The sequence below is a fragment of the Lycorma delicatula genome, chromosome 6 (genome assembly GCF_047948215.1).
Source record: "Lycorma delicatula isolate Av1 chromosome 6, ASM4794821v1, whole genome shotgun sequence".
NCBI classification, from domain to species: Eukaryota; Metazoa; Arthropoda; class Insecta; order Hemiptera; family Fulgoridae; genus Lycorma; species Lycorma delicatula.
This window is the reverse complement of record NC_134460.1, coordinates 118051810-118076346: the sequence shown is the minus strand read 5'-3', so window position 1 is coordinate 118076346 and position 24537 is coordinate 118051810. Positions and strand designations below refer to the sequence as shown.

Genomic DNA, 24537 nt, shown 5'->3' with positions numbered 1-24537 from the left:
CTTGTTCCTCACCACTTTAGGCGCCTCAGCCAAGCTGGCACAGCGTACAAGACAATTGTGATGGTCGTTTACATTATCAACCTCCTTGAGGTCCTGGGCATTATATTACCCAGCACCTCTGTGGATTTTCCTGCCTTCTCAACAACATACTGGATATGCTCAGTGAATCCTCTTTTCACCTGGAGCCATATGTCCAGGGTATTTGGGCTTCTCCACCTGTCCAACCCAGATGCCAATGTTCACCCGGCAGGTGGCCGGGTGAACTCCCTCAAGCCATGACTAGGACTTTTGTTCTCTCCAGTGCCAGCCGTAGGTCCTTGTCCACTGGCGACTCTAATGGCAGCACTTCCCCTCTACCACATTGCCTTCATTGGCTCCTGATACTAGGAGCACTAGGCATTGGCATATGCCACAACTTCTGTCTCCAGGGTACTCCAATATGAGGACTTCATTGTACACCACATTCCAGAGGAGGGGCCCCAGAACCGAGCCCTGAGGCACCCCGTCTGTCATGTGAAGTTGGGCAGCCTCCCTCCATCCAGGTTAGTTATTTACATTGAATAAAACATAAGTTTTTAGTTAACTAAACATGTGATTGTAGTGATAATAGAAGTTGAAGTAGTTTTATTCTTAATTATCAAAGTAAATATTATCAAAAGATGAAAAATAAACATCATTATTTTTGGAATATTTGTATTTTTACTTTATGAATGTAATTTTACAATGCTCTATATTTTTTATGTAATGTTGCATTATTAAAATAAAAATAAAAATTCTGTAGTATACTCAGCTTTCTCTATTTCAAAAGAAGAAATTAAAATAAATGTTTTTTATATAAAAGAACAAAGATAAACACTAAACACTTGCAAGAAATACTGAAACCATAAGGTAATATGATCACATTAAAAATTAATGAAGTGAGATAATTATAAATTATTTCACAGCAGCACTGAGAAAAGCATTTCGAGTGACAACAGATTATAAAATAATCAGTAAAACAGCATTATAAAATATAACAAGATATTTGATTCGTCAACATTGCATGAATCCCCATTGGGAGAGTTCAGTATGGTATCTCTACATGTTGATGCTCAAAATATTAAAGACACTCATATAAGGAAAAAAGACTTGAAAAATTAAATATATTTTGCTGTATAATATTATCAATAATTATTACATATTTAACATCTTTCAAAGGCTAATATAATTCACAGTTTAAAGTTAAAAAAATGAAATTGTAAATAAACATATTACAATACAAATATTAAAAAATTCACATGGTACAGTCTTTATTATCGTAAAGTATTGAGGCATTAATCTTCAGTACAAGCATTTACATTCACAGGTAATTCTTCAATAGCATAATATTTATGTTTTAAATTATTTTTGCTGACTTTCACAATTCTCACTCCTGATTTATATTCAGGTGACCCTTCTCTCTTTATTTGTCCCCCTATGGCTGATGTAACAATTACTTCTAAACCTTTATAAGAACCACCACTGTTACTATGTAAATGACCACTAAACACATACTTCACACCTGCAAGCATAATAAATAAAAAGAGTATTAGAGTCAGAACCATCAAGTTAATCGTGTAGCATTATAAACATGAATTAAAATTCACTATTCAACTGTAGGAATAGGTACGTGTTGAAACCATTTCATATAACTGTCAAAATGTATTAAGATGTTAACAATTTTTAATCATTTTCTTTATCTACTGTAGTAATGAGCTGAAGGTTCTGGGATTTATCGGATGGAATTGAAGTGGGGGTTCAGTGAATACCTCCATCCCACATTAAATGTTATTTACTTTTATCTAAAGTTAAGTACATCAACTCAGTGTTATTATATCCTGCCAATCTGGGAGACCAGCCATGGGTCATCAACCCCTTATGTGTAGGATGATCCTAGTAACAGGAAGCAAATATAATTATGGGGTTTTCTAATGTTATAATTATTTATGTTTGGTGTAAACAAAATAATGATGTAATACTTAGTGGTACTGTAAATAATATGTATATTATATCTTATATATATCTTATATTATGTTCTGCATTTAGTATACAGCAATATATATTGGGTTAAGGTAATCCTAATGATTAAAATATCTGGTGAACAAAAAAAAACGTTCTTGTACCTTTTCTCCATTTTTCTTGACTACATAAAACACCACTTATAATAAACACTGCTTGCCAGAACCATAAGATAAGTAACCTTCATTTTGTGAAAAATAAAACAAATCCAGAGATATAGCATAAAGTAACTGCTAATATCTGGAATAATGGAATGAATATTATTTTTTTTATCTTTACTTTTCTAGCTGACTTTACCAAATTTGTACATTAAAATATTTTGAGTATTAGAATGTAAGGTGTCAAAATAATCCAGTCTTAAACTCTGTTAACAAAAAGAGTTTTAAATATCTACAAATCATCTATGTAAACAATTAATTTATTGTTTAAATAAATATTCATATAAGTTATCTGACAAAATCAGCACATAATTTAACATAGTGTAAAAAAATTGTGCATTTTATGAACATTAACACTTGACATAAAAAAGAATAAAATAAGTTGAGAATATGTACTCTTCTGAAAACTGTTTTAAAAAAAAAGATACTGAGAGCAGCCTGCTGTTAGAAACTAACAACAATAGTCACTTTAAACAATTAAGGCAAATGAATAAAGCATACATTTACAATCAAAGATGCATTTTTAGGACTGGACCCCGTGATCCAGTCCTTACTACTTCCCCCATTTCAGGGAACTTACTAATTCCCCCATTTACTATTTCCCCAAATGAGGGAATTTGGCTGATTAAACCTAACCAAAAGTGTTAAAATACAAATGCATTACAAAAGAAAGTGTGTGATAGTAATTATTACTGCTTACCACAATTGATAAGTTTATCCAACATAGTGATTCTTGTTTCATAAGGAATAGCAAAGTAGCCTGTATTTTTATCATAAGGGTCATCAAGAAACCATGGTACATGTTGAAACAATACTGGCCCAATACATTCTTTACCATCAGCTTGATTAGTCTGGCAATGAGAATGATACAGATCAAACTGTTTATCCAACCATTCCTCTTGTTCTTTAACAAGATCAGGAATTAATGTTCCATCTACATAATACTGTGAATTGATTACAATAAAAAATATACCTCCTGACCAAAATGAAAAATAGTCATCACCAAATGATGAACGATACCTGAAACATCAAAATAAATTACAAAAAAAATCAATAAAACAAATGAAAATTACATACCCAAGTAAACTGTATAGCAATATCTATGACACATACAATTTAACAAAAACTTGTTTGGTTGCAGAACTATATTGCAATATGTTTCAAATTGAATAATAAATATTAATTTAAAACATTACTTTAAGTTCTATTTTTACTTTTATTCCTTGTTTTATCTGAACATTTTAAGAAACCATTTTCCTTCTGTAGACAATTCACCAATAGCAAACGAAAACTTTTGTTTTCAAATTCTTTAAAATATTTTTTTTTATATAAAGATGATCCGTTGTAAAGGTTTGTAGATGAATTGACTTAAGTTTTACCTGAGGTAATAGTACTTCATAATATTTTATACAAAATAGCAGCAACAGTCCTCAATAATGCATCGCTCTCAAAATGAGGGTCTATTAAATGAGCAAATTTGCTCAGAATAACACAGCATAGTGACATAAATAAAACTCTGCAATGATGCTAAGGCAACTATACACAGTCTGGCAAGTAAATGGAAATTTATAATCTAGTACACACTCACGCCGATCACTCCTGAGACTAGTGGTTAATTGAACCCCAACCGCAAAAGCAAAGAACAACGGTATCCACAATCTTATACCCAAATCTATTTAAAACCAACTACCTTTACTAGGATTTAAATCTTAGAAGTCTTGACTTCAAAATCAGCTGATTTACGATGATCGGTCCAAACTGTTGGGTTAAGTAGATGAATTTACAAAAAAAAAAAGAATAACAAAATTTAAGGTACATTTAAAATTACCATACTATTTTAATTACTGAATTGTAGAAGCCAACTCCAGGACTTGTTTGTTGAGATCAATAAGTGTAAAATAAAAAACAATGGCTTGTTATGTATATTTACAATATTGTATCATTAGCCAGAAAGTAATAAATTATAGAAACATATTTATATGTTCCATTGATGCTTTTTAAATTCAAGATATAGAAGCATACAATCATATTTACAGCATTACTAAACAATAAAAGAACATAAGGATTGCCAAAAGATATACTTAAATGCAATAACTTTTATAACGTTAATAAAACTTAAAATAATGTTAATATAAATATGTTGTCTTGTGATAATTGAAGAGATGATAAAAAAAAAAGTTTTGTTTTTTCAGATCAAACCATGTTAGACTTGACATATTTTTTGTTTATATAAAAAAAATTATCAATCACTGTGAATGTTAAGCAGTGTTGTTTTGCACAATAAACAAATGGAAAGTATTTTAACTGAACAACACTAATATTGTATTAAGTTTGTGAACAAGACAGTAATAAGAAATTACAACTACATAATGCATTTCAACTAGACTGTACTTAAATGACAGCCGTTCTTACACCTGCCATTTTAATTCATAGAATAGATTTAAATCTATGTCCTCCATCATTTTACTTTAGTTTCAAATTATTTCAGTTGAATTCATGTTGCACTGCTGATTCCAATAACACTAACTTTATCAACATCAGATTCCTGAATCTGTTTCTTTTGAAATAGATATGAGCAACTTGAAAATCAGTTAATCAAGTTTGTACTTAGTAAAGTTAGATGTGCATAATACAACAAAACTTTTATTGCTGTTGTTTATTTCTTTACAGCTGTCTAGATTTTATTTTTCAATATGATAATATTTAACAGTATATTCCCCAGTTTCTTAGGTTGGGCTTGCTGATCAATAGAATGACAGAAATAATGACTTCCTTAAACAAATTTTGGAATGAAAATCCCAAGTAACGATCATTAAAATTTAAATGATGCTTGTTAATTTAAAATTGAAAAGATATGGATTCTACGAGCATCATAATTATTGACACATTTTTTAAAGTTCTACACAAAAATTAAACTAATAGGACAAGAAATAAAAAAACTGATTTGCAGAAGTAAAAATCTGAATAAATATAACAAAAAGCAAATATTCATTTTATTTCTATTGGTTGGAATCAGTAAATCCTACATTAAAATAATTAATTATAATGTAACAGACATGCTTACATTTCAACTGCTTTATAATTCGGTTGGTCACCGCAATCATGATTTCCACAGACACAAACCAAAGGGATATCTCTATCCAGTTTACTAGTTATACTTTTAAATGCTATCTCCTGCTGTTTACGTAACTCTGGTGTCAAATCTGTTTAAAAGCAAATCATTAAAAAAGACTGAAATCTTATACTGGAATATAACATCTGTAAGATTAAAATACTTTGTTATAATTCATAAAGGAAAAAATTATTTCAGTATATAAACCATTTCACTAATTTATTATGAATTAACGAATAATGTAATTAAAAATTAAGATTTTAATTAAATTTTTCATCTATTTTTTTTTTAATTAATGGTTTAGCAATGATTAATAGATCTAATTAATGAGTGAATTGCTTTCACACATTCACATTCAAAAACTAAAGGCCGTTTGGTCATTAAAAGAAATTAGCCTGCGAGAAAAGGTTTTAGTTTATTACATATCTACTTCACTTTTCCACATAATCACCATTCATTTCTAAGCACTTTTTATAACGCTGCACCAGTTTCTTTAATCTCTCTACATAAAAGTTTGCCACCTGGGAATTGAACCAGTTGACAACAGCAGTCTTAAGTTTCTCATCGTTTTCAAACTGTCATCCACCAAGCCAATTTTTCAAATGCAAGAAGAGGAAATAGTCGCTAGGTGCACAGTCAGGACTACACAGAGGGTGGCCAAAAATTTTGCAATGAAAATCTTGAATCTTCTTGGTTAAGGCAACAGTGTGAGGTCATGCGTTGTCATAAAGGAGGATTATGCCAGACGACAGTTTCTTGTGTTGTCGATTTTGGATTGTCACATCTCAGTTTGGTGAGCATTTTGCAGTATACTTTAGCTGTAATTGTTGATCCACATTCCATGAAATCAACCAAAATGACACCCTTTTCAACCCACAAAACAGAAGCCAACATTTTTTGACTTGAGTACACAGATTGCTTAAACTTTTTCAGTTTAGGGGAAACTCAATGGCGCCACTGCATTGACTGTTGTTTCAATTCTGCGTTGGTGTAGGATATTCATGTCGTCATCCATAACAATGTGGGAAAACAAATCATCTCCATCTTGTTGATAGTAGTCTTAAAACGCTTGTCCACTGCACATTCTTTGCTCTTTGTGTTGGTCGGTGAGTATTTTCGGTACCTACCTTCCACACAATTTGTAATATCCAAGCTTTTCTGCGACAATCATGTAGATAGAGGTGTGGCCAACATGCAGAAATTCATCAGCCGCAGCACTAATCATCAATTGTCAATCACATCGCAGTTTTCAGTTCATTTTTTCAACAATTTCGTCGGTTTGAATACTGAGCCACTGCGCTCTTCGTCATGCACATTTGTGCGGTCATATTTAAGTCTCAACACCACTGTCTAACCTTTCCTTCACTCATTACTGTAGGTCCATATACGAGGCACAACTCCCAATGAATTTCAGCTGAAGATCCTTTTGCACACAAAAATCGAATCACAGTGCTCACTTCAGAACTGACAGGAAAAATGATTGTCCCAGACAATGCAATCTGCATTCACTGGCAGGCAAACGACTACTGAATCAAAACAACAACTGCAGTGGCTTCGTAAGTAGCCAATAGATGGCCTTGCATGTGTGAAGTTGTGTTCAGATCTGCTAATATTTAAATATAAGCCGACAGCCCTTACTTAATGAATATGCCTCATACATGATTAATAATTGTTTTAATGTGCAATTAATGTAAGAACATTAAATGCACATTTAGTTATAAGCTTATTTCACACAAATCCACTAGGGTTACATTATCATACAAACTTAGCTGCTCACACTGAATGTATAGCTGTTTGAGTAGTTCTATTTAACTTGTCTGTGCTTCTACATTCTGTATAATGTTGCCCACATTAAGTTGTATAGTCCATCACTGAAGCAGTTGGCTGAGGAGAATGGATGGGGAAGATTAATTACTATATTAATAATTCACAATTTGACCACCAAACTGGCAAATAATTAAAAATATTTTTTGTAAAAATAAACGTTTACATAAAAATGTATTTACGGAAATTTTTTGGCCTTTATACCCACTTTTTCCAATGTATTCAGGCTTAGGCAAACAAATATGATAATACATTTATTACCTTATAATATTTACTGCCTTATTCCAACTAACTCAGAAAATCACGATGTAAATGAATGATTGTTATTCATCATAATATACAGTTCATGATGTATGTTAAAAACGTATCCAGTTATTTTTTTGTACAAAAAAATACATTGAATTAACACACTTGCTGCAGTACCAGTTACATCCGTCCTACATGAAAATTTATGGTATGGTGTCCTATTCTTCCTTTGACTTCCCTTTTGTTCACCAGGTCCATTTTTGTCTACCCTCCTCATTTATCATTTATTTCATACTGGATAATTCTAAAAATTGAATTCTGATGTTACAAGGCTTAAATTCATATCAGACCCGGGTAATCAATACTGCACCATCTAAATATAAAATTCACAAATAGTTCTATCAATGACTGAAAGGCAGCATTAGAAGAAACAAAAGCTTACAACATGTACAGGTCCTTTAACACACAGTGGAGACATAAATACCGCATAATGGAGACTTTTAATGCATAAAAATTCATTAAAATGAATAAATGCATTACTAAAATACCACCACAGCCATTATGCTAGTGTAAGAGACTTAAGATTATGTACAATACCGTAAGATGTGCTCATTGCATATTTACATTTTGTGCAACGATGGAACAATTTGAACAAAACTTCTACATACAATTGTGACAAAAGCTTGATACAGAAGTGAAATGATTCATAAGATTCAGCAAACTTTTAGCAACACTATAAAGTTTATAAAGAACTGCAATACAAATTAAAGAATGGCATAACTGGTTTAAAAATGGATGAGCTTCAATTGACAGTTACCAGTGTTTAGGTAGGATGTCAACAAGTTGTAATCCGGATATCAATAACAAATGAGCAGTTTTATAATGGAAGACTTGATGAAATTGTAAACAAACAGTAGTACTATTAAGAAATTCATAATCTTCTCTGTGTTCCAGTTTGATAAAAAACACTGGACTTGTGACAATCTCTCAGTTGACAATATCATGACAAGACTTCTGCCCATTTATTGTATCTAATCCAGAGATTTCTTGGTGTAATATACAATTGCAAATGTATGCCAGGCTCCTTAATCCCAGACATAACTCCTTGTGATTCTGATTGTCCCCTAAGCTGAAGATATTGCTGAACAGGACCTGATTTAAGAACTGAAAAGACATAAGGAAGAATGTGACAACATAACTGATAACTACATATCAAAAGAAACTTCTAAAACTGTTTACAAAAATGGAAAAACTGTGGACTGAGTGTGTTAAATTAAACTGTAATATCAAAAATAAATAAATTTACTTAAAAACTAAAATTTCACACCTGGGATTGCATCACAGAGATCACCACATATCACAAGAAAGTTTGGTTTTGGCCTCATTTTGTTGATCCTTCTAATGGTCTCTTCAGTAAGTGCTATCTCCTTATCCCAATTTGGTTCTTCAAGATTCAATAAATATCTGTCTATTAAACCAAACTGAGTGTCCGCACCTTGTACAAAATAAAATTCACCTATCCATTGCTTCTCAACGACTACAATTGGAAATAAAAGAATTTAATGAAAACAATTAACATTATTTTAGAATAATAAATTTATTTAAACAGTTAATATATAATATTAATATTACATTCATATATCTGATGCATGCATGCAACCAACAATTTTTTTTTTTTTTTTTTTAAAGAAATAAGTCTTTTAGTAACATTAACCAAGAAACTTTTTCTCTTATACTTCTAAAAGTAATCCTTTAATTTTTTTCATTTAATATAGAACATTCAAATAATAATAATTTATTCCTAGCATTACATCTTTATTCATCCACTTTTCTTATTTTGTCATCTACTTTCATTCTTGGCACCAGGCATGCATGATTAAAAACACTTACTTAATGCTTCACAAAAAAAAGCCATTAAAATCTAAATAAGTCATATAACATCAAAATAAATTTTATTTGATACATTATTTAAAAAACGTATGTTTTCATTATTACATAAAATTTTATAGTTTAACAAATGTAATTATTTATGCCACTTTGATGGTCAAGTAGGGAAGTTATATTAATTACGAGTCAAATTCCACAGTGATCTTCAATAGATATAATAACTACACTTGAAGATCAAAATTTGTTATACAAGCATTGTAGATTTAGTTAATTCATATTTCACTCGTCAGGAAATCAATTAACAATTTTAAATTGCGTTAGTAAACACTTTAATATTTTTTAAGCCTTAAATTTTTTTTATTCTTGAACATTTGTGCTATAATATTCCACTGTATCTAAAATGACTAACTTTTATTTTCTTAAAAATGTTCATTTGGCAGGTGATAAATACAAACAGCTATTAAATTTACTAGTAACTAATATTTATTCCACTTACTTCAAATATATCTTTAACAAATAAATAAATAATATCAATTTTTTTATTTTTTATTATATAACATCACATAAATGACTACACTGTTATAACTCAAGACTATACCTTGGTTTGGTTAACTGAATTAGCTTCCTTTTTAAGAAGAGGTGGGTAAACTTCAAGAAACTCTTTACTAGATGAGTATTCAGAAATTTATAAAAATGCAGACATAAAATGAAAAATATTTTACTAAAAACTCTGAATGTTTTGGCTTCCACTAGAATCTTAATGCACATGTAATTAATTATTATTTTTTTATAATTACATACAAAAGAGGAAGGAAAAACTTATGAATGTGTTTCTTAAAGTTTAGTAATTGCTTAACAATGTAACATTGGAACAGAAAATGGAAAGGAAGTAACAACTCCCAGGACAGCTTTTCATAATCTGTAAAAATCATATTTTTTTAATCATAATTCTTTTATTTTCACTAAAAAATGTACACACCTTCATTAAAAGAGACATGTTTATGATGGCTAGTTAGTATCTTCCACTCAGTAGGCTGTATATTTTGATCTAAAAAATTTGTTAAAAATGAAAATTAATATTAAGGCAAACAATGGCAAAAATATATCATACACATTTAAATTATTTCATCTGAAAATAGAAACATTAATTTTAACAGATATAAAATTAATGAATTTTAAATTAGTAGAAATGATTAAAAATAAAATAAATGAATAGTTTAAGCAAGTTAATGATTTACATGATGATTAATAATGAAGAACAGAACTATTAATTTTTTAATAAAGCTATTAATTAATTTAATAAAGCTGAGTTTATTTTTTCTTTTACACTGTGAATGTCAAAACATTTTCAGTCACATTAACATCATTCTTGACTGAACAAACAGGTGTTACCTAAACATTCATTTAACACAAATTTTGTATAGTTTGCTATTAAAAATTAATATTTTGTATAATTTAATGAATTCATAATTAATATAACTGAACAACTTATTCTCTCAAAATTCAAATGAACTGTCAAATATAATAAATTTTAAGCAGGCAAAATATAGCCATTATCAGAAAGCGTTAATAAACATTTATAACCAAAAGTAAAAACCAGGAGTTACCACATCTTTGTACTAAATTATTAGGTTTTAATGACAAGGTGAACCAAATTGATTTTTTGTCAAAATCAAAAAAATGATTTTTTTTTTATCTACAATCAAAAAACATTTCAAACTTTTTATATTTTTCCAGAGCAGTGAAACATGACCAACAGGGTTGGTCTAGTGGTGAACACGTCTTCCCAAATCAGCTGATTTGGGAGCCGAGAGTTCCAGCGTTCAAGTCCTAGTAAAGCCAGTTATTTTTACATGGATTTGAATGCTAGGTCGTGGATACCGGTGTTCTTTGGGTTTCAATTAACCACACATCTCAGGATTGGTCGAACTGAGAATGTACAAGACTACACTTCATTTACACTCATACATATCATCCTCATTCATCCTCTGAAGTATTATCTAAACGGTAGTTACCAGAGGCTAAACAGGAAAAAGAAAGAAGAGAAGAAGAGCAGTGAAACACTGCTACTCTGTTTTTTTTTTTTAGATATTAATAAAGAAACAGTAATTTTTTTTTAGTTAGAAAATATATATTTTGGGTCTGGTCTAAACACAAAATTAAATTTGAATCACTTCAACATTTAATGAAACATTATTTTACACATCTCATAACATTTATGTGTTAAAATGTGTGATCCTTTCTTGTGTATGTGTAGAATATGAATGGTGTTGTGTTGTTAATAATAATGTACTTAAGAATTGTTTCCATAAAGTGATGATTCACACATCATAAGTATTGTTGTTATTAATAACAACTTTTATATATACATTTATTTTTTAAAGTTGGATTTTAATTTTTCAATACAAAACTTTGAACACAATTATGCACAATATAGAAATATTTACATTAAAATAGAGTACATTTCTGGGGCATTGTGTTTTGGGTGGTGGTTTGCTTTGTTTATTTGTAATGTTACATGTACGATGTTTCTTTAAATTTGTAATATATATTTGTTTATGTATGTTTCTATGAAGTACTTTTTGATTTGTTTAATTTTGTTTGTACTTTTTTTTATTTTTATACAGGAGATAGGAGATATTGTTACATGAATTCAGGTCTCACATGCATCTTTTATTACTGAGTTCATACAAGTTGTCTTCAGGTGAAATGGATGTGTTGAGTGGTTTATAAACACGTTTCTAAAAGTCTGTATGTGGTTAGAAGTTTGAGATATGAATAAGGAAGAGTATCTGTCATGATTAGTACTCTGTATATTTTGAAAGTGTGGTTTTGTCAGTTTTTGTGATAGTGAAAAATCAAAAAAATTCATTTAGTTTTTGTTCACATTCAGATTCTAATTTTAATTTATGATGTATAATACTGTGCAAATTAATGGAAACATTGCACTGCAGAGAAAAATTTCAATTGAGTTGGCCACATTGTTCTTTGCAAGACCACAATTTGTTAGTTATTTTGTAAATACCTGTACTCATAGTTGTTTGTCTTTTACAATCTAATGTGAAGGTAAATATCAGTGTTTTGTAAAGTTTTTAATTAGATTTGGTTTATTTTTTTATTATTTCATTTAAGTTTTGCTACAAATTATATAATTTTTATTCTGATCATTTGATTTAATTTTTTAAATGTATGATCAAAAAAAGAACAAATTAAAATCATAACTCTCCATGAATATTCTTCAATATCTCAATGCCAAATTGCAGCTCAATGTAGGTTGTAAAGTCAGAAAAAATGGCAATATGTGGCAGAAAAACTAATGGTGTCTAACTAGCTAGTTTATCTATTTATCCTTAAAAATCAAGTCATGATCTGCAAAGGGAAATGTTTCAATGATAAAATTAATGATTCGACTATGTAACAAGTTTGCTTGAAAAGATCAGAATGCATAATGTCCATTAAAAAAAGAGAAAACAGAAAATATTAAAACTACAATAGACTAAGAAATATGAAGATTATAATTTTGAAGAATATTTGTAGAAGAATTTCTTCAGTGAAATGCATTTCATTGTGTTAAGTTAACATCCACAGTTTGTTTTTAACAAGGGTAAATAGAGAAATTGTTTCTCCTAAACACATTGTTCAGCTGGTGAAATATCTGATAAAAAATGTTTTGGGTGTGTTTCCTGCTGAAAGAACAAATTGTTTTATTTTTACAAATGTATATAGTGATAATGTAATGTATAAATAAAAAAATGTATATAGTGATTTTGAAAAACAGAGTTCTGTCTCTTGTGGATAGAATGAAATTGCGTGTTTCAGCAACACCTCATTCCCTATCATTCTTTAAAAGTAGCAAAAAACATCCATGAAAGACAACAGTATCTGTTCAAACAGCTACTACTACCAGTAGTCAGGTTTTTTCTGACTAGCCAGAAAACTCTCCTGATCTCAACCCTAGCCAGAATTTATAGCCCATATGCAACAGGAAAATGAGGAAACTAGGCTGAAAATAAAATGATTAACACTGCAATCTGTTAATTCAGGATGAAAAATTTAAAGAAAAAAGTGTAAAAGTAATTTAATCTATTTAAAATACAAAAATCTGCTCAAACTTTAAAGTGTTTCCATTGATCTGTTGCTCAACATTTTATTTTCTTCATTTTTCTTACTACCTTAACCAATTTGGTAAATCTCCACCAACAAATGTCATGATAACAAAAATATTAACAGTTATTTACATAAATTTTATTTTTTCACTTATACAATAAATCTTTCTATAGAAAAGCTGCCTCTTGAATGTTTCTTTGCTAGAAAAGTTCCACTTATCAGAATGTTAAAATGTTATCAGAATGTTGTGTTCCACTTATCAGAACATTATTTAATCATGTTGTCAACAAACAAATTATAAATTCTGATGACTTATAATTTACAAGCCTTTTATAATTGTTCACCTCAACTGGATTGCAGTACATTAAATGAACAGATTTACATCTAAAAAGCAATGATCCAGTCAAAAATTATCCATTGTCCTGTTATAATAAAGATACAGTGTACAGTTTTTACAGGATCAGTGCACTTCTAGCAATCTGAAATAAGTTACAATCAATTTTTTTGTTTGCTTCTTTTAATTTATCTTATAATAAATAAAACACTTTTATTTAATTTTTCAAGAACAAATTAACTTACCTTTATTAAAATCATTCATGTTATACAAGTTGATAGTTAATAAAATGAATAACTTGAACTCAGCAAAACTGAAACAACTAATATCTGAAATAACAAAATAAAAATTATTTAACAAGATATTTAAATGAAAAAAAAAAATTATACATCTGTAATGAAAATATTTTATCAACAAAGTTTATATAATTCGCTACTAATCAAATAATTCCACTTATCAGAATGTTACAATTGCAGTCACACATTATTTCATCACTTTGTCAACAAAAAATTCTACAAACAAATAATAAATTCTAATGACTTATTAAATACAATAGATTACAATTTTTAAGAAAAAAGAAAAATGGAATTCATTTTTTTTAAATGCCGCATTGGGTCATAAATTATGAAGAAATTTTTAAATTCAGAAAAAAATAACATAAGAGTATGAAAAATATAAAAACAGATTAACATATAAATCCATGTAGTACGAGTTCTACTAACAACTCCACATTTTCAAATTTTAATAAGCACACAGTTGTAGAAATATAAATACTTTTAAAAATAATTAAATATAGTTTCAATAAATTCTATTGATTAACAATATCAGTAAAGTAAGTTAATTACAAAATAAATACAGTAATTGAACAGGAAATATCAACTGAGAGGAACTTCTCAGTCTTGGATCATCTTTAATTTTGATTATAATAACGTACACATATGATATAAAAAACTCTAACTTATTATAAAATTAAATTAAATTCTGTTATTATTCATAAAGACAATACATATAAATATTAGTAAATGAACCCGTTAAATAAAAGTAATAAAATAGAACACACCATTCAAGAAAAATCTTTCATTTTTGAACATCTTCAGTCTTGATTTCTAATTATAAATTGCATTAACAAAAAAAAGAACAAACAGACCTTAAAATTGAATACACCCTTAGAAATAAAACTGAAAATTATTATTAACTGTTATATCTTACTTATTTTCTAATTTATTTATTTATTTAATAATTAATTCCTTAATTAATGAAAAATATATATTAATCTACAAAAATAAAAATATATTTATTTATTTTTACCTTACAATTTAACATCCTGAACGTTTATTTTTATTTTTTTACATTACTGCTTACAATCATAAAAAGCATTCCGGGAAATTTATCACTAAACTGCACTTGGGTTGTCAAGGTAGTGTTCTGGTGACTAAAAACAGTTGCAACATGGTTTACTCTGTCTTTTTTTTTGTTTTGGTGATGGGGAGAATTTTTTTGTATTTTACTCAGGGAAATTATTTTTTTTCACAATTAATGGTCTCCAAAAATTACCCACTGAAATTTTCATCAAATTACACTCATCTTGATAAAGCAGTTATGGATTAAATGCTCAGTCTTTATAAAAATTTAATAGCACCAATCCCCTCATACATAAGTCGCTAGACAGAATTACATGATCGTGTATACCTTTAGTTCTTAACCACACACATAGAATTAACCCCTAGTTATTCATATTTTTTAACTTTGTGTACCAGAAAAAAAACAGCTAAAATTTAGACTAGTTAGAATTATATAGACTAGTTAAAGAATTATATATAATTCTTTAATATTCCAACATTATAATGGTCAGGAAGGTTATAAAATTATTCTTGTTAAATTACTATTACTGTAGTAGTAATAATATTACTTTACAAAAATAAAATTTAATTTGAAAAAAGCTAATAACAGGAATAACTGCACTCATACAACTGAATAATTCCATAACATCTGAACTGTTTCTGGGAGTACCATCCTGTAAAGTGTAGGGTTAAAGGAAGGTAAATGCCAACAGCCAAAACCATTTAATAAAATAGTTATACTAGATAAAAAAAATTAAATAAAAATCTCCACAATTTTTTTGCATTAACTGTTCAAATTATAAAAAATAAAATAAAAAATATTTTCATCTGGTTACAAAGAGGCAGAGTGCACTAAAATTTTCTGATTAAACATTCTCTCAAATGATGATGTTATTACTTTACTCAATTGCTTTATTTAAAAATTTAGAAATGTTTGTTAAAAATCATTTGAATGATCTAATTCACTTTAAATTTTTTTCAGTAATACATTTTTTTTTAAATTTAACACATGTTATAGTTTTAAGTGGTGTTAGACCTGATTTTGCACTTGGCATCTCAAAAAAAAAACCATTTATGCAAGCATAATTAACAAAAAAAAAACATCCAGATAAATATTGAAAAAATGAAAATGTTTATAATGCCAATCAGAAATTTTAACTCAACTTTGGTAAAACTTAATATATATTAATAAAAACTGGATGAATTTCTACCAATCAGTTTTGTAAATTTGCAAAATCAATTTATTCTGAGTAATATAACTTTTGGAAAAATTGTGAATGCAAGAACAGATGTAACACTCTCCAATAAAAGAAAGATAATTGATTGTTATCTTATTAAATAGGTTAGGAAGTTAAAAAATGATTGACAATTTATTTTTTATATAGTTTCCACTTATTTATTTAAATTATGTTTACTACTGAATTTATTTGTCATGAACTATTATGATAAATATTTTCACTATTCTGAATTTTTTGTAGACCTGCAAAGTTAAAAAAATTGTATGCATCTTTTTATAATAATTTTATGTTTTTTAAAAGTTCATACACTTCAGAACATATTAGAGCAGTTAAATATATGCTTTCAACCTGCTGCCACTGAATTAACAATACGGACTACGGAAAATTTTAATCATTTCTAAACTAATGTAAAAAAAAACGTTATTGAAATTTGCTTAAAAGGAATGTTGAGAATGGGCTTCAGCACTCATAAAAACAGTCTAAGTTACTATTTTTATTTACATACAGCCAGTAATATCATCCATATTTTACACAGCGACAGAATTATTTTTTATTTATAAATAGATTTTTTATTGTACATCACAAGATAATAATACATTATACAAATCATGCCTATAATGGTAGATTCACTACTTCATTGATTAAAAGGGGGAACTGCTTCAGTACATGACAAGATGGATAGAGGAATATATCATAAAAAACTTTGATCAGAGCAGCATTAAAAAATAAAAATTATAAAATAAAATACACAAGATTAAATTCCATATTAATTATTTAAAATAAAATATAATCACATAATTAACAGAAAATACATTAATACAAATTAATCAAATACAAAATAATTCACAATTCTGAAAGCATTAAGAAAATTATTTGGGTATATTTTAATGAAGTACATGTTGAATGAGACCTTGGGAATTCAGGGTTTACTTTTTTTTTAAATTAGAATTATTTAAGAATTCATTAACAGAACAATACTATTTCTACAAAAGAAAAAATTTAATTGTATTTCAAACAAACTAGTGGGAAAATTTTTTAAGTAGTTCAGTAGTTTATTAAAAATGACAACAGCAGCAACATACAGGCCTTGCTTGTATGCCAAAATATTGTATTGAGTTACACAAAAATAGTTCTGTTGTCTAGTTTCTGGTTAGATAGTGGTAAGTATTATTTTTTATGAATAAATAACTATTCTATTTTGCAAAGATTCCAGATTCATAAATATGATAAATGGATAACTTAACATTTTTAATTTACTATTTATATATCAGTGTACTCGATCTGACAGCTCATTCCTGCACCTTGAAAACTAGTTCTAACTTTTTGAATAAGTCTCAAAAATGATATACTTTAGAGAGAAATTTTAGGTGGGCAAAATAATTATCTAATCAAGGCATCCTTAGCATTTTACTTAACATAATCGTTGTATTCATTACAGAGCCAACTGCAATTCTTCCCCTAGCTTACTACTCAGTTTAGATTAACTACAAGATTATGCAAAGTGAGTCAAGAAAACAGAAAATGTTTAAATTTGTGTTCATAGCCTGTGCGAGTCAATACTGAATAATTAACAGAAGCTAGCTCGCACTACCTTGCCATTTAGTTGTCATGGATAGTAGAGTGATGTGCAACATGCTTTTGCCATCAAAGCTTTTTATAAAAATGGCAATGTGGAAGCTGCACATAGAGAATTTCACCTGCAGTTTAATTTAAGAGCGCCGTGATCATATACATTCAGCACGTAGAATTAACACATGGATATGTAACTTTAAGGAAAAAAGGTTTTGCAGTGAAAAAGAATGAAATATTGTCTGGTGGATGTTTGTATACCAGACAATATTGAGAATGTTCGAACAGAGGTCATAAGAAGTTCACACCATTCCATTTGTTGTCATGCTGTGTTTTTACTTCAAGTGTTGCAACTTACTTGTGTTGTTTGTTGCACTTACTTCAAGTGTTTTAAAAATACTGTAGCAAGACTTATTTTAACATACGTACAAGTTGCAAATTGTCCAGAAACTGAAACCAAACATGTAATGTGCCATCTGTGAACAAATGGTTGTAAAGTTAAATAAGGACAATAACTTTGTTAACAAATTGTGGATGTCAGTCGAAGCTAGTTTCCACCTTAACAGATTCGATAATAAACAAAATTTTTGTTTTCAGACAGAAGAGAATCTTACAAAGCTCCACCAGCACCTGTACACAGCTACAAGATTACTGAGTAGTGTGTTTCATCATCATAAGACATAAAGGGTTTGTATTATCATAAAAATGATGATGACCCCATGATTATAATCAGATAAGATCAATATGTCATTGTGCTGAAAATATTTGCTGCACAAAAAGTACAGACATTTCCACAAATTACTGACAATGCTTGGTTTCAACAGGGTAGATCAACGAGCCTTTTCTGTTTTTCCTTCACAATGGTTTTTTTTTTTATATTGCATATTAGTAATTGTTCATGTTTAAACTAATTGGTCATGTTTAAACATGTCTGGTTACTTAGTACAATATTGCACAATATTATTAGACATTGGTGTCACCACCTGTAATCATTCTGTGTCTAGTTATTAAGCTGTGAAGATGATGATGTTTCGTTAAGTTACGTAAATTGATTCAGAGGAGAAAGGCATTGAATAAAAGGCTTGCTTGCTAACCTTGACTTGTGAGCAAAGGTTAGTGAGAGAAGTGATCATAGATTAAGTTTGGTTAGATTAATTTATAATTTCTCTGCAAATACCAACAAATACTCACTGATTTGGAAGAAAAAGTTAAAAAAAAACTTAGTGATTTGGAAGAAAAAGTTTGTGTTTTTTCTATTTAAATGTTACAAATAAATTTATTTAGTATAATTTTTTCCTAAGTCTATTTAATTTACAAAATTTTCCTGAATCACATACACATTTCAGCCTCTTATACAGTTCAAGAAAAAAAATTTTCAGAAAGTAAATGACTTGATGTATCTTCAAATAATTAGTGTTTTGAATGATAAATGTTGATGTTTTTCAAAAAAAATAATTTAAAAAAATAATTAAATCAATTTCATAAAAATTCATTAGCTTAAGAATTAAGTGTAATAATTTGAAACATTATATATTATTTGGTCTAATAGTAATAAGAGAACTTTATTATAACCATTTGAAGACTCCAGTATAGACATGGAGCAAAAACAGATTATTTTTAAACCATGGAAGGTTACAAACATATTTAATAGTAATAAATTTATTCTGCTTGGTAAAACAGTGATAGTTGGTAATTCAGAGCTGAAATTGCTAATAAAAAATATATATAATGAAATTTAGATATTGGTATATTCATTCATCAAAATCAAACTCAAACTAAAACATTTAGCAATATATATTTTATCAATACAGAGGGCCTCCCTCAGGTCAACTTATGGTGATGGAACCAATCTAGTGATGGTTTTATACATATATATATATATATATAATATATTTATTATTAATTTTTGCCCTTAAGGACAGTGTTTGAACTTGACTGTTTCATGATTATGTAACCCTAAGTTGTTTTTCTCCTTCTTTTTCTCTTCCCAAGGTTATGAACATGAAATATGAAGCAAAAGAAAAGAGGAAAGCAGGAGCAAAGTTGACAGAACAGAAGAAACATGAACACAGTCAAAGAATGCAGAGATTTTAGGAAGAGAAAAAGAAGGAAAAAACAACTTAGTTCCCTTCAAATTTTGTGTTCATATTTTTTTTTCTAACTTTTCCTCTTTTTCCCATCATTTCCCCAATTATCCCTGCTTGTCTTAGGTTCTCTTCTACTTCATGATGCCAACTGGTTTTCCTGGTTGAACTATTCACCACATCAAAGATCCTCTTTGCAACTCTGTTGTTATTCATTTGCTGTATGTGCCTGTAGAATGTTAAGTCTGCATTTTCTGATCTTGTGTTTATGTCTGTTCGCTCATATAACTCTTTGGTTGGAATATATATATATCATATATATATATATAATATTATATTAACAAAAAAAAATTCTAATTCATATTAATTAATATTATTTCACTTAACTATACAATCCAATATGTTATATTTGTTTTTCAAATAAGTGTGTAATAAATTCAATGGAATTTCACATACTTGCTATTTCACAACTGTTTTACTCTTATCCCTGCCCTGTTTGCAATTTTTCTGAAAAATCTAGTATTTTATACTTTAAATAAATAAATTTTATTCTGGTCAAAACAGAATAATAAATTATATAGATCATGTCATTATAACATAAATTATAAATATAATAATAGATTATAAGATACATAATAGATATGATTAAAGTCCATATTAATTATTCAATTGCAAATACATGAAATAATGGTTAATACATTAAACATAAAAAATTACTACAAAATAATTTACAATTCAGAAACCAATGTTAAGAATTATTTTGAACAGAACTGTACATATTCGTTGAATGGGATCCAGATACACCATGTTTTTTAATTAGTATTATTTAAAAATTCATCAATCGATTATTTTCATAAAAGAAACCCTTTTAACTGTATTTAAAATACATTGGTGGAAAAATTTTACAAATGGTTCAGCAATTAATTAAAAATGGTTTCAGAAGCATAATAAGACCCTTTATCAAAAGCTGAATGTACCAAAATTTTCATCACAAAAACATGATGAAAATACCAATATCTGAAATCAGAACAAAGATAACAGTAATATATACGTACAGTATCATACAATATTCTTTAAGTTCATTTTCAAGAATACATTTAAAATAACTAAAGGGAAGCAGAAAGATTTCAATATTTTAGTTTATCCACAAAGTCAAATGAAAAGAGATAAGTAGTTGGAAAAACCTCCAAGAACAAACGTGGAATTATAAAATAGAAGAGAAAAAATAAGAATACTGGGAAAAGATCAGTTTGGGTTTCTTTATATATTTGTGTTCCCAATCTCTTATTATTCTTTAATTGTATCCATACTTATTGTACAGTACTTATTTAATTTAAAAATTAATTTTCTCTCTAATCATAATGCTTTTAATTTTTTAATGACAATACATTTCTTTAAATTATCCTATCAGCTCCTAGTTTCTCCACATGATGTTTTACTTTTTTAGAATTTTACAACCTACCAAAATTTGGTTTTGGTAGGTTTTTCTCTAACCTACCAAAAACAAATGATTCTGGCCATAATATTTGTTTCCTGACAGGAAAATACTGTACATACAAATTTTCTTCCAGAGTATTATTACTTTTTACTTGCATTAATACTAATAGTCAAACACTGACTAATAACAACAGTGCTACACTGTTGTCAATCAATTACTCAAATTATTAAAATGATCTAAGTAATGAACTTCCTTTAATCTTAGCTTGGTGTTAAACTGTACAACTTTTTTTTAAATAAAATCTACTATCTCACTAAATTAAATTAATGTTCTAGTTATTAATAAATAATATTAAATCTCATCAACAGCTTTAAACCTAAAAATCAAATATTGGATTATATATGTCTATGGATAATATTCTTTTTAATAACACAAGTGAACAAATCACTTTATTGATTAGAAGAAAAGACTTTGAAAACTCTAATGCATTTTTAATCTTAATATCTTTCTTTTTTTTCTTGTTTGTTTAGCCTCCGGTAACTACCGTTTACAAAATTCTTCAGAGGATGATATGTATGAGTGTAAATGAAGTGTAGTCTTGTACATTCTCAGTTTGACCATTCCTGAGATGTGTGGTTAATTGAAAACCCAACCACCAAAGAACACCGGTATTCACGATCTAGTATTCAAATCCGTGTAAAAATAACTGGCTTTACTAGGACTTGAACGCTGTAACTCTCGACTTCCAAATCAGCTGAATTGGGAAGACGCGTTAACCACTAGACCAACCCGTAAAAGAATTTATTTGAAAGTCTAAATTTATACTACTTATGAAACAATTGTATTTACAGTAAAATTAGGTAAAGAACATATACTGGTAAAGAACACAGCAGCACTCAAAGCATGTTTTCAGGGGAAAATACTTTAAAATTTATAATTCCTGTTATATTAATAAAAATGGCCTGCTATTGCTGTTTTAAGAATAATTTAAACTAATTTTCAATGTTTCAAATTGTTTTCAAACAATTTCCAACTATACACATATGATAATAATACTTTAGGGAGATTGCTTTAACAGATAGTTATTCTTGAACATGTTACATTGTTCTTATAATCTTGCCAAAAAAAAACAATCAACAAGAGAAGTTTTTATAAGTTGTTTTTTACAATACATTTAATATTCACCTAAAGTAAGTATTCAGAAATTTTTATGTAATAGAAAATTTCAATCATGGGCATTTGTAGGAGAAAAACTTGTTTTACTTTGTATTAAGTAGATCATCACTGATAGATGACATATAAAGAATTAGACAAGAGAAATTTAAAATGAAAAATCAGAAATAGTGAAGCTACAAACCCAAAACTTAGCAAGGGCTGTGGGCTAATCTTTTAAATAGGACCTTTGTCATTTGCAATTTACATTATTTCCTTCATTTTTCAGTATTCCAAGATATTGCAGATGTTAAAAAAAAAATAAGGTTGTAAGAAGTGGTGTATCCAAAGACCTAGAAGATAAATATTTTTTTCACAGTGGTACAAAATTATGCTTATACTTTGTCAGGAATAAGATTAAAAGGGAGAATTATTCAAATGAATTGTAATTTTCTCAAAATAGATCTCTTGATGAGTACATATCCATATACATAAAGGCAGTTGTATCGGTCAAAATTAACTAAACAAACCTAATATTATTCCTAAAAACAGTAAATATGTTGTCTTTGTCCAACAAACTAACTTAAGGTAAAACACATATTGAATAACAGTTAATACTCAGATAATGAATTAACATCCTCCTCAATGAACCCGATCTGAAAGTATAAAATCTAATGTGCAATAACAATTCTCTGTTCAACAACCTAACCTTACGTACAATCAACTGAAATTTGGGTACTACCCAGGTAATGGATGAAGTAAAAGTGATAAGCAACATTTGTCTTTTAACATGTGCTGTCACTTCCCTGAACACTTGTAGCAGTTAGTTATTGTATTCATAATTCTAAAATTTTAAGAATGCTTACACATCCTAAGAAAGAAATCTGTGAATAATATATTCATTCATACAACAAAAATAATTGCACAATTTAATTTGTTTCAATAATTATACAAAATAATTAACTTCCATAACAAATTAACTCAGTTTAACCTTATGACAAAATACCTTCATTTACATGTTGTCATTACTGTTGCCGAGATTGTAGAAATGAATATGAAAGTATTTAGACTTTAGTAAACAATTTTCTTACGTTTACATTTTGGTAGTATCGTCATTAAAATTCACCAGACCGAATAATTTTTTATGCAGACAGCTGCGGGCAACAAGATCGGCGTTTAAACACAATAAACACGCAACATTCAGAAACCGCAAACAAAATACTACGGAAGTGAAGGAGATAAACCCTCTTATCAAAATAATAACTACTTTGTCTCTTGATAATACTTTCAAATACTTTAATGTGGATGAATAATTAAAGCGCATCTCTTAAACAAAAAAAATCACAATAACATTAAATTAAGCTTACAAAAACAAAACATTCATATTCTTCTATTATTAATGCAACGTCTAAGGTAATAAATTACGAGCTTTTACGAACGCAAAAATATGTAAGGAGTCAAACATACCTATTGTTTTACTAAATTATCAACTTTAAGCCATGGTAGGAGTAAATTCTCTCTCCACTTCTTGAGCAAGGACAGTAGAGTTCAGATATTTAAATGAGAAATGAATAAAACTACCGACTAATCGTTTTATCTGAGAGTTGGAACCTTCCCCATAGTTCATATCCAGTTCACTCACCTAGATTTGGGTGGAAAGTTTAGTAAAAAATTATAGAATTTTTTTCAAGACAATCAGCGATGAAAATTCTATACACTTAACATTTTAAATTACTAAAAAATCCATATTTAATAATGTTTATCTTAATTCAAAACTTTTTCAGCCACTGTTATGAACATCCTACAGCTGTTTCTACCCTAGTGTTAGTTGTGCGATTGTTTTGGATTAGGCAGACATATGTTTGAATTTGTTCTGAAACAATTTGAATTTGATTTATGTACGTTCATTTAGTTTGTTGTAAGTTTATATCTTTCATAATGTTCAAGTATGTTGAAATGTGATCATTTTTGTATTTGAGTAGAATACAAAGGTAGTTGTCAGTGTTAGTGG

At 28.4% G+C, this 24537-nt stretch overlaps 1 protein-coding gene across 3 annotated transcripts; it reads right to left on the bottom strand.

Moving 5' to 3' along the window:
* Nucleotides 1-1114: 1114 nt before the first annotated feature.
* On the bottom strand, nt 1115-24150 carry LOC142326164 (serine/threonine-protein phosphatase CPPED1-like). 3 transcript variants are annotated; one of them, XM_075368414.1, is made up of 7 exons: nt 23994-24150; nt 13951-14034; nt 10244-10312; nt 8705-8914; nt 5260-5398; nt 2896-3215; nt 1115-1540 (listed from the first exon to the last, which is right to left on the bottom strand). In XM_075368414.1, exons 2-7 carry the CDS (start codon nt 13967-13969, stop codon nt 1314-1316), a joined length of 984 nt encoding a protein of 327 aa, XP_075224529.1. In that variant the 5' UTR covers nt 13970-14034; nt 23994-24150; the 3' UTR covers nt 1115-1313. The 3 variants fall into 3 exon arrangements, with proteins under 3 accessions (XP_075224529.1, XP_075224528.1, XP_075224530.1); XM_075368413.1 differs by lacking the exon at nt 23994-24150 and adding an exon at nt 23618-23801; XM_075368415.1 differs by lacking the exon at nt 23994-24150 and adding an exon at nt 23533-23792.
* Nucleotides 24151-24537: the final 387 nt, after the last annotated feature.

Excerpts from the sequence above, each read along its gene's own strand:
- LOC142326164 (XM_075368413.1), bottom strand. The coding sequence starts at position 23,642 with ATGACGATACTACCAAAATGTAAAC. Across the intron at positions 10,313-13,950 it reads CATGAATGATTTTAATAAAG|ATCAAAATATACAGCCTACT; the intron begins GTAAGTTAATTT and ends CAAATTTTTTAG. Across the intron at positions 8,915-10,243 it reads ACATGTCTCTTTTAATGAAG|TCGTTGAGAAGCAATGGATA; the intron begins GTGTGTACATTT and ends TTCCAATTGTAG.